The sequence below is a fragment of the Schistocerca nitens genome, chromosome 4 (assembly GCF_023898315.1).
Source record: "Schistocerca nitens isolate TAMUIC-IGC-003100 chromosome 4, iqSchNite1.1, whole genome shotgun sequence".
Lineage (NCBI taxonomy): Eukaryota > Metazoa > Arthropoda > Insecta > Orthoptera > Acrididae > Schistocerca > Schistocerca nitens.
The window spans coordinates 382114657-382126994 of NC_064617.1; the positions used below are offsets into that span (position 1 = coordinate 382114657).

At 37.5% G+C, this 12338-nt stretch overlaps 1 protein-coding gene across 4 annotated transcripts in view; it reads right to left on the minus strand.

The window, feature by feature from the left end:
* The window catches only part of LOC126251832 (cyclic GMP-AMP synthase-like receptor), a 387508-nt gene that overhangs the window by 239277 nt on the left and 135893 nt on the right, over positions 1 to 12338 (minus strand). For all 4 annotated transcript variants that reach the window (XM_049952497.1, XM_049952495.1, XM_049952494.1 and 1 more), the window contains exon 4: positions 1083 to 1156. In XM_049952497.1, the coding sequence (XP_049808454.1) occupies positions 1083 to 1156 (74 nt within the window). The remainder of the gene's footprint in view (positions 1 to 1082; positions 1157 to 12338) is intronic.

The following is a 12338-nucleotide window of genomic DNA, read 5'->3' on the forward strand; positions in this document are numbered from 1 at the left end:
CTGTAACTCCACAATCAGAGGATCACATGATGCTGACCAGCAGCTGTGTAATCCTGTGCCATGATATGAAGGGACGTGGGGTCAGCACATTGTGCTCCCAACTATTCTTGACTTTCCAAATCTTGGAGCTGCTACTTTTCATTGAAGTAGATTCTCTGTTGGGATCACAAGGCTGTGTGGACCAAGTTCCAGTCCTACCACCAAGGAAAAGTCCCTGAGAGTACTGGGAACTAACACAAGTCCTCCATAGGGCAGTCAGCCACACTGGCCATTATTTCTTAAAACTTTATTTATTTATTTCAGTCTGTTTGGTTCTTGTCTTTCTTCTGCAGAGAGAGTGGTTCTGTGTAGATGCCACTTGATGTCTCTCAAAGTCTGTCACTGAAAACTGTATTTGCTTTTTTACTGCTGAGGGTGGGCAGCCAGCTGACCAAATGAGCTGAGTTATTGTGTTGGCAAAGTTATAGCACCCAAATGGGTTTGAATACAGTCCTGCTGAAGAGTAGTTGAGTATTTTCTGACTGAGCTACCAAACCTATTAACCATTTCACTATGGAGCTGGACTACACTATGAGAGTAGTAGTAAAAATACATTAAAAACACAACACTACAAAAGTAGAAGTAAAAGAATTCATATGTTATTAACAGTTATCAACAAGTTTTGCAACTAACATGTTACTCTTAAATTTTGTAAATGGTAATATATTTCAGACTGGACCAATGTTTCAGTAAGGATATGATTCTGCGTTTCACAGTTGTGGTTCTACGTGAACTTTATACTTAATGAACCATCTTCAACATTGTAAAACATATAATAAAATATTTAAATGACAAAACATCACCAAGTAGACTGGTCTGTAATGATATATGCCACCAGATTGTTTAAATTACAGTATTCTTCTAGAGAAATGAAAATTGTATGGAAAAGAAGATATAAATGACCACTATTGTGTAAAATAAACAACCTAAGAATTGTAAAATGTTAGTCAATGACGAAAAAGAAACAAATTTGTGCTTACTGAAAGTAATAACTTTATGTGAATTACATGCACACTGTTTGATTAAACTTAATTTTACTTTACCGTGGATCAGAAATTGGTGACATGTTTTCAAGCAATTTTAGCCGACAGAAACCAGGTTGCTCACTCTTAGAAACCTGTAAATTTCACAAACAGAGTAACATAAACATGTATTATTCTTGTATTGAAATATGGGAGTTAAACACTGATAATGGAATTCAGGAATCACAAAAATTTAGAAAAGCTGAATCAACTTTCAAACAAATGTGAGGGATAATTTACATTGTTCAAGGAACAACGAAAAATCTATCCTTGAAATCTCTATGATAATATAATTTGACACACTCTTCTCTCTGTATTTATACTACATCATCATCACTACTGTTCTTCCAAAAGGCAGGTTTTCACGTGGTAGGTCTCCAGGCTGTCTGGTCTTCTGCCATCCTCTTCAGGTCCACATAATTTCCTCTTCCCTTTATGTCATCTACCATCTTGTATCTCCTTCTTCCTCTCAGTCTACTCCCACAAACCAGTCCTTCCAAACATCTGCTAGCAAGCACTCCCTTCTCAATGAATGTCATAACCAGGTCTTTTTCCTTTCTTTTATAACCTTCAGCAGACATCTTCTCTCACCAACCCTTCGAATACTCTTTCATTACTCACTCTTTCCAACCAGCTTATCCTCTTCATTCTCCTCCACATCCACATCTCAAATGCTTCTAACCATTTTTATTCCTCTCATCTTAGCATCCACGTTTCTGCCCCATATAGTGCCGCACTCCAGACAAAACATTTGCCAAGCCTTTTCCTTAGACCTTTATCTAATTTTCCACATAACAGTGTCCTCTTTCTGTTGAATGCCTCCTTCACTATGGCAATTCGAGTTTTCACCTCCTGGTGACATCTCAAGTCTTCAGTTATTGTACTTCCAAGATATTTAAATGCACTTTCTTGGCTCATGGTAATTTGCCCAATTTTAATATTGGACAGTCTGCATCTTGTACTGATGACCATACTCTTTGGTTTTGCTGTGTTTATTTGCATCCCATATTCCACACAAGCTTCATTCAGATCCTTCAGCGCATTATTCACTGTTTGCTCGCTTTCTGCAAGTAATACCATGTCACCAGCAAATATTGTACATTCTATTCTCTTTCCACCAATACATATTCCTCTTTTCCTATCTAAGCCTTTCACAATAATCTCTTCAAGGTATGTGTTAAACAACATTTGGGAAAGGCAACAACCATGTCTAACACCTTGTCCAATGCTGCTTCCTTCTGACATTTCATTTCCAATCCTTATCCTCACTTTCTGGTGTAAATATATATCATGTATCAGTCATCTCTCTTTACAATCTACTCCCTTCCTCTTCAAAACATTCATCAGCTTGTTCCACTGAACTCTGTAAAAAGCCTTTTCTAAATCTATAAAAATAGCAAAGATTTCTCTACCTTTTTCCATATATCTTTCCCCTATAGTTCTTAACAGGACAAGCATCTCTTGTTCCTTTTCCTCTTCTAAATCCAAACTGCTCCTCTGCAATCCCTCTATCCAGCTTGCCATATAGCCTTCTATTCAACACTCTTAGCAACACTTTAGCTGCATGAGAAATTAGACTTATGGTCCTATGCTCTTCACATTTTTTGGTGTTTCTCTTTTTCTCTATTGGTATCACGGCTGTTGCAAGGAACTCCTCAGGCCAATTCCCTTTGTCATATATCTCATTACAGAGGTAGATTATTTCTTTTCTTGCATTGTTTCCCAGACTCTTCAACAGTTCTGCTGGCAAATCATCAATTCCACATGCCTTCCTGTTCTTCATCTCCTTCAGCACCTTTTCTACTTCTGCTTCTAAGATGGTGAATCCCTTTCCATCTTCTGGCACATATTGCTCCTTTTCAACCATAATTTCGATTTGTATTTCATCCACCTTATACAGACATTCAACATATTCTTGCCATCTGTTCAAAATCTCCTGTGGTTGTTCTGCTAGAGTATCATCTGCTCTTTCTATTTCCATGTTATCTTCTTTCTTTTATGTTCAAAAACTATCTCACTAGCCAGTCTACATATCATTTCATGCTTTTCCTTTTTCTCCATTTTCTCTATTTCATTGCATTTCTGTTTCATCCATTTTCCCCTCGTTTCTTCAGTTTGTCTTCTTAATTCACTATCCAGTTTCCTGTACCTCTTTTTGCCTTCTTCAGTTTCTACATTTTTCTACTTTCTCTACTCTTCCATCTTTTTCAACTTTTTATATTTTATATATTTTTCAACATTTTATATTACAATGTTGATAAAGACTACACATGAAAGAAAAAGGGCAGAAATGATAGCTTTAATTACAAAAAAGCTGCCATATGGAAAATAGAGCACAGTTTTGCAGATAAAACTTTCACTTTTCATTATTTGTGGAAAATAGCTTGCAAATAAATATCAGCACTGAAGATCAGGTCTATGTGAACACAAACATAGGTCCTACTTAATGAACACTAAAGAGGAACTTCTGGCTCCTAAGAATAAAGATGACATAATATGTCATTTCTCAAGCTTTCATGAATTTCATTCATATAATAAGATAAAGTTGTATTAGTTAATGAGAAAAGTTACAGATATGCGCATGTGATTTTGGAGTAGGGTGAATGAGAAATAGCCTTCTATCAAGTCATCAGTCAGAAATTTATTATATATGTCCCATAAAGTTGTACCTTAGATCCCTTGTATTTTCCTATGTATATTAATAAATGTTCTTCTGTAACATTGCCAGATGCTAAGTTTGTTTTGCTTGCTAATCATACATACATAGTGATAAACAGAAAATCAGTTACAGCTTTAGCAAGAACTATTAAAAAAAATTTTCATGGGCATTGTTTCTACACCACCATTTGCCACTTATCGTCAACAGGTACAATATATGCAGTTCAGAACTTGTTGAAGGTTTAGAACCAACATCTTCCTAAAGTATGATGACAAGCTGATAGATGAGGTAGAGCACATCCAGGTGTCCTTTGGTAATGGTGTAACAGCCAGCTAATCCTTCCACTCCAAAGGCATCAGCCTTTGAAATAGCAACCAGCATGTTTAAAAATTGCCCATATCAGGGCCAGCTTTGACTATATTCTTTGTCAATATAGAGGGCTTAAGCAACCAGAAAGAGGAACTCCTTAAGGAGTGACATACTTTGCATTGAAGAGACACATCAGGGCTTTCAAGACAGGTGCCCCAAAGTACTTGGCATGGCACTTGTCGGAGAATGACTTCATAGTCAGTATGGCAGAGCCATTTTTGCAAAATCCAGCTTAGATATTAATTTTACTTGAATTACTGCAAAGAACAATATTGAAATCATAACAGTTGAGCTGCATGGTGCCACAGTAACATCACTTTATAAGACTCCCACAGAAGCCTTCATTTTTCAAGAAACACCTAATTTCCATAGCCAGCCAGCTATGTGTGTAATAGGTGACTTTAACAGCCATAGTAAGCTGCCACCATCTTTCAATTGTGCACAATGGAAGTGTGGATACAATCCTGACCTCATATTTGCCAGTGATACCATCACACAGCTGTGCAAAAGACAGTATGCTCACCAATCCCTAAATCTCAACATAGGCCAATCATGTGTCAGATCTTGGCTGCAATACTTCCACAGTCTGTTCCATTTTGGCACTGGTATAACTTTAAAAAAGCAAACTGGAACAAGTTTATGACTCTTCTTGATCAAGAGGTAACACCCATCAGCCCATACCCTGAGCAATACAATTGTTTCATAAGAGCTGTGAACAAATGTTCTAGAATGTCTATCCCTCATGGATGGCGAACTAAATACGTGCAAGGACTGTCCCCTGAGATAGCATCAGATCTCGATCGCTACTACACAGCATTTCAGCAAGACACTTTTGGTGAAGAAACACTATCTTGTGGATTGCAATTACTTGAATCAGTATCAGCCACCAAGTTGGATCAGTGGATCAAGCTTATGGAGGAAACTGACTTCAGCAAGAACAGCCAGAAAGCCTGGAAACTTCTCAGGTGCCTTAATAATGACCCTGCTAGCATGACCCTCCATGCAAACATAACAGCCAATGATATTGCCCTTTCTGCTCAGAAGAGCTGCAGAGGGTGATTAGTAAGTGTAAAATAGGAAAGGCTGGTGGGCTGGATGATCTTAGGAATGGGCAAATAAAATGTTTTGGTCCTGCAACACTAAAATGGATTGTAGATCTTTTTAACAACTGCTTATGCTCTGGTAGGATCCCCAAAGTTTGGCGGAAAGCTCATGTCATCCCTATCCTTAAACCCATTAAATAGAACAATGACCCTAACAGCTACCATCCCATATCTCTTCTTTGCCATTTGTATAAAATCTTGGAGAGAATGATTCTGAACTGCTTGACAGAATTGACTCTGTGCTCATACCTGAACAGGCTGGCTTTAGATTGGGTAAAAGCTGCACATCACAGATCCTTAGTCTCACCCAGTACATCGAAGATGTCTCTGAATCACATATGGTAACTGGTGTGGCCTTTGTTGACCTGTCTGCTGTGTATGACACCATGAACCATAAATAACTCCTGAAAAATTTTTATGACATCACTAATGACTCTACTTTAACCACCTTAACAGCCAACTTCCTTAGCAACAGGAGATTTTTCGTGGAATTTCATTGTCAACCTACTGTATTACACATCTAGGTACACCATCAATGGGAGATGAAAGATATTCTTTTCCTTTATTCTTTAGTTTCTGTCTTGCCTTGGAGATTACCCCATCTAGTAGGGGGTCTGCTTTTTTGGGATTTGTCAAATTTCATTTTTATTATAATCTTTCTAGACAGTGCCCTTCCTGATGACAAATTTTCAATGTAACAAAAAGTAGGAAAGTTGTGTGTGCCATCTGTCTGTGAATCATATAAACTGTGTTCTGTGTATTACCATATTTTAACTGGCTCTGAGCACTATGGGACTTAACATCTGAGGTCATCAGTCCCATATTTTAACTGTTTGCTCATTTTATTCATTGAGCTGGGATTTGGGGGCCAGTCTGGCATTTGCCTTAATAAGCATGGTAAATGTCTAAGAACCACTCCAATTGGTCAGTGTATCAGCTCATGGTTGTTAATTTACCATATGGATTCAGTCCAGATCTAGCCCACCTGCTTTCTTGAAATCTAGTACTCTTGTGTGTCATGCTCTACAAGCAGGCTACAGGAGGAAAGCTGCATGTTCCTAATAATTAAGAGAACTTCCTTCAATGTTGTAGACACTAGAGAAAGTGATTTCTCAGATTTTGTACACCTTGGAAGAAAGAATTTTGCTGGTGGAGAGTGACCAACTCAAAGAATATTAGCTATACCAGAAAAGTGTTGATTAAACACAACACAAATTTGTTTTGTGTCTATTAATGGTTGATCATTGCACTGGCGAAACTCTCGGGTTTTATGTTTCACACCAATTGTAATTTTTCTTCTGAAAAAAAAAAAAAAAATCTCACACCACTTTATATTTGTTATTTTAATCATTTATGTAGGCTTTATATGTTAGTGTTCCATTGGAGATTACTTTACAAAGAACCTGTGGGTACAGTTTGCAATAGCTGTGGAGTGATCATCTGTAGCTTCACTTTGCTCATAGGTCTAACATGATAATCTTATTCCTTTTACAAACCAGCCATTTTACATTTTCATGTCCCATCATTCTACCTTGACTCATTTTACATGGAAGGCAATATTGAAATGATGACAGATATTTAAACATGTTAATACTGTTGAGGGCACTGGATACTCGCAGCCCTTGTAGATGCAACCATGGGATGTCAGTAGCTGGGTGTTGTTGGAAAGATGTGCTGCAGTGCCAGAGAAACAGTCCACAATATTCAGTGCTCTTCATTACCGCATCTTATCACAACCCAGTACAGGACTGAGGAAACTTTTTGAGGAACTCCACTGTCTCAGGAGTTGTTGACAGGCAGGATTGCTGACAGAGTGCAGCATCGGCCTGCTGCGGCCTTTGTAATGCAAGCTTGTTTGCCAGTGGTGCTTCTCAGTCCTAAATAGTCGCTGCAAGGCCCTAATTCTGTGGTGACATGCTCCTCACCCCAACTCCCTACATTGCCAGAAGGAAGCAGGCTTGTGATGTAGTGGACAGTGACCCATTGCTCCCGTGTTGATGGTCGATGAGTTACTACCCTGGGCTGGCATTGGCCCACAATAGAAGCAGCTACACGACCGAACAGCTTCAGGGCAGGCTGCTCCGGCATAGATGCAAACTCAATCAATATCTCATACAGTGGCCAGGAAACACAGCCCCTGTGATAGTAGAGTTGTGTTGGTGACATTAGTGATTTTAGTACAAATGGCTGGGGTATATACACTCTTCTGAGCTGCACATGTTCAGCCTGTGCTATGCCTTTTGGCACTTATATTCAACACTTCGGCAGCCTCAATGTGGAAAGTCTTCTGATATCTTGATGCTCGAGTAATGCTATGTTAACATTAAAACTAGCTTACATTTATACAGTTTAAAGTAACAAGCTCGGTGATGACTGGCCCTGTTGGCTCTCTTCCACTTTCAGTTTGGTGCTAATCTTTCCACTATTTTTTTCTTATGCACTGCTTATTCTAAGCTCTGACAATTCTTTTCTCACCTCCTCTGGCTCATCTGCACTTCTGCTTAACCTAAATTTACAGTTTCCTCCATTGCCTCCTAGGTTCTGGAAATCCAAACCACTGTCATCTGAACAGTAGCTGTCCAATGTCCCATGTTCCCCTTCTTGTGAATGAAAACAAAGAGTATGCACAGCAAACAAACTAAGTGTTGCTGTGGCACCTGGCACCACAATAGTCAATGTGGTTCCAATGTGGTATTGGTCAGTGTCTCCACAAAGATTCTATCCTCTTGCTTGTTAAAGAGTTTATCTATGGAATAAATTAACTCAAGTCCCAAAGTCTGATTTAGGATAGTCAAATTCACATCTGGTAGCACTTCTATAGGCTCCTCTGGCCAATATAACTGAAACTGAGAAATTCTCAGTTGATTTATTTCTGAGATTGTGACAGGTAGTCAGAAAGCATGTTCCACTACTTCACATGATGTCCCATTTATCAATAGTCTGCTACCATTCAGTTCTACCCTTCTTGTTGTCATAAGCTTCCCTTGCTTGTAGCAACTGGCTGTAGCTATTACTTTATCATAGGTGGAGTACAATCAATGTATCTCAACTTGCTGGATGTACAACTCAGGCCTGATTTTTTCTTACGTACACCCTCTCCTCCTTCCTGCCTCAACAATAATTTCACTGTGCATAAGTTCTGGCCTACCCTGACTGACCTGTTAGGACACACTATGATACTCTCCTATAGCATGTCTGCAACTCTGCTTTCTTCATTTTGGCATGCCTTCTTTTATTCTCCAAACATAACAACAACTGCTGCACATTTACTGGGACAAACTTCTTCAGCATTCCTCACTTGACTGGATATGTATGTACTGCATAATATTGATGCCATGCCTGCTTTCCTGCTACTGGAAAGATGATCAAGATGTACATCCATGCTCCAGCCATTCTCATTTCTACCGTTGCTATGTTGAGATAGAAAACAACAGCATGCTTCCATCACTAGGTTTCACAACCCAATTTAATTCAGGGGGTAATTCTTTCTGTACTTTCCATAATCCCTCCAGGTACTGATCTGCTGACAAGTCCACTCCCAATTGCCCTCATAATGCATGCTGCATGGCTTCCCATAATTCTGATGTCACTCCTCAAACATGTTACACACTGTTTTCCAGTGACTGAAACTACTTTGTCATTATCTTTTCCTTATCCAACACTCTCCACTCTGGTTTGCAACACTTTTAAATACTGATTTACTGAGTCTTCACAGCTCTCTCACACTTCATTATTTCCCCAGTCAGCTTCACTAGTAACTGAGTATTATTCAATACATCTTTCTCTATAATCATGATTGGTATTGTGTGCCACTCACTTGCCATTTTGTTCCCTTTAAGCCATTGTCTCATAGCCTCCACCATACAATTCACCACCCAATATCTTCCTCATTACATGTTCTGAACACAGTTTGCTTCTACATTTGCATCTACATCCACACAATTACTCTGCAGTTCATAATTAAGTACCTGCCAGAGGGTTCTTTGAACCACTTTTGAGCTGCTTCAGTACCATTCCATTCTTGAATGACACGTAAAAAAAATGAGCACTTAAATCTATTTGGTGAGCTCTGATTTCTAATATTTTATTATTATGATCATTTCTCCCTGTGTAGGTTGGTACTAACAAAATATTTTCACAATCAGAGGAGAAAGTTGGTAATTGAAATTTCATGAAAAGATCCTGCCACAAAGGAAAATGCCTTTGCTTTAATGATTACCACCCCAAATCATATATCATGTCCATTGCAGTCTCTCCCCTCTTACGCGATAATACAAAACGAGCTCTCTTATTGAATTTTTTCAGTGTCTTCCATCAGTCCCATGTGATGAGGATCCCATACTACACAGCAGTACTCCTGAAAAGGGCAGACAAGCATGGTCTAAACAGTCTCTTTAGCAAACCTGTTGCACTTTCTAGGTGTTCTATCAATAAATTGAAGTCTTTGGTTTGCTTTCTCCAAAACATTATCTATGTGATCATTCCAATTTAAGTTATTTGTAATTGTAATCCCTAGATATTTAGTTGAGTTTACAGAATTTAGATTTGTGTGATTTATCATGTAACTGAAATTTTGCAGATTTCTTTTAGTACTCATGTGGACGACTTCACACTTTTCATTATTTAGAGTCAACTGCTGCTTTTTGCACCATATAGATATCTTGTCTAAATCATTTTGCAATTGGGTTTGATAATCTGATGACTTTACAAGAAGGTAAATGGCAGCATCATCTGCAAAAATCGAAAAGGGCTTCTCAGACTGTCTCTTATATCTTTTATGTAGATCAGGGACAGTAGAAGGCCTATAATACTTTCTTGGGGAATGCCAGATATTACTTCTGATTTACTTGATGACTTTTTGTAAGTCGTTATGAACTGTGACGTTTCTGACAGGAACTCTCAAATCCAGTCACACATCTGAGGTGATATTCTGTAGACATTTGATCAGAAGTCATGTGTGAGAAATGGTGTCAAAGACGATCTGGAAATTTAAAAATATGAAATCAATTTGACATCCCCTGTCAATAGCACTGATTACTTTGTGAGAATAAACAGCTAGTTGTGTTTCACAAAAACAATAGTTTCTGAATCCATGCTGACTATTTGTCAATGAATCATTTTCTTCAAGGTAATTCATAATGGTTGAATGCAAGGAACCTAATTGGTACACAACCTGGACCAGAGGCTTGCCTTTATTAAGTGATTTAAGCTGCTTCACTACAGAAGGATACTCATGTTGGCAGTTGTTCTTGATTCAAATTCTGGAATATTTACTTTGTCTTCTTTGGTGAAGGAGTTTCATAAAACCATGTTTAGCAAAACTACTCTAGTAGCACTGTCATAACTGACATCACCACTGTTACCACACAGTGTAGGTAGTAACTGCATCTTGTGTTTTTACTGGATGGATCTTTCAACCCCCAAAACCATTTCAATGCTGCATGAGTCATTATGACTCGAAACGCCCTACCAAGCAGGTAACACATGAAGGAGGTGATTCCATAAACAAGACTCAACATTTCTATTTCTGTCATGAAGTAATTCTTTTCTTCTGAATTCATCTGTCTCAATGCATAGGCTATTGGATGTTCCATGCCCTCAACTTCTTGACTCAACACACAACCAAGTGCATTGTTGGAAACACCACATGCAGGAATAAACTTCTTGTTTAAATTAGAAAATAGCAAAACTTGACCTGCTGTCAAAACTTCTTTCATTTTGTCAAACATCTACTGAAATCCCCTGTCCACACAAACTTTGAAGCTTTCTTCAAGAATTGCATTAATGGCCTGGCAATATCAGCAAATCCTTCAGTGAACCTCCTAAGGTAATTTGTAACTCCAAGAAATGACTGCAGTTTGAAATGAATGTGTACGATTGTGATGTCTGTTCAGTAGTAAATAACAATACAGCTGTGTCAAATGAACTGTTCGATACCATTCATATTGTAATGATTCTTTGTATTTTCAAAACGTATTTTCGTTATGGGAATTTTTTGGGCTATTATGATGTTTGTTGATTATTATTTGAAATTTAATGTATTATATTATGGTTTTAACATTATATTCTGAAAATCCATTTCTTAAAATTTTTACTTTGTCTCTGAAAATATTTATTGTCCAATGAAATTAATTTTCTTTCTTATGCCATTTATTGGCAGATACTCTTATTTTTGGCAATATTCAAATGATTAAAAATCTTTTATAAGTAATTTATTTAATAGTCTTTACAATATATGTTTGTATTCTAAATAACATTTCCAACATAGATGTTATTGTAGCCTTATTGCAGTATCATCTATCAGACTCTTTATACTAGCAAAATGTAACATTTTTGTTTATTTTGGAGAGAGTTGGATAGAATCTATGTGAAATGATGGAGTAGATCGAATGTGGGAAGGCAAGTGAGGGATTTGTCTCCTTTGTAACTATGTAAAACATTCTTACTGAAATTCAGTGATGTTTAAAGATTTTTGTATTCAAGAAATGCTTTGAATATGTTAATGGCGAAATATATGAAAGTGGAATGTACAAAGTGTGAAATCTAAGAAGTCATGAGTTTATTTGATTTCATTTTAATGTAGGTGAACAGTGTTGTATTATTGACAGAATTAATGAATTTATTTATTTATTTACACATCAAGTTCCGTAGGACCAAATTGAGGAGCAAATCTCCAAGGTCATGGAACGTGTCAGTACATGAAATTATAATATAAAAGTAATAACAGATAAAAATAAATGTTCATGAACCTGAAAAAAGTCAGTCCATAAGTTTAAGTAAACGCAATCAGCAATACAATAAGAATCAACTTAATTTTTCAAGAAACTCCTGGACAGAATAGAAGGAGTGACCCGTGAGGAAACCCTTCAGTTTAGTTTCGATTTGAAAGCATGTGGATTACTGCTAATATTTTTGAATTCGAGTGCCAGCTTATTGAAAATGGATGCAGCAGTATACTGCACACCTTTTTACACAAGAGTTAAGGAAGTATGATCCAAATGCAGGTTTGATTTCTGCTGAGTATTAACCGAGTGAAAGGTGCTTATTCTTGTGAATAAACTGATATTGGTGACAAGAAACGAAAATAAGGAATATACATACGGAGAGACCAATGTCAAAAGACCCAGACTCTCGAACAGAGATCGA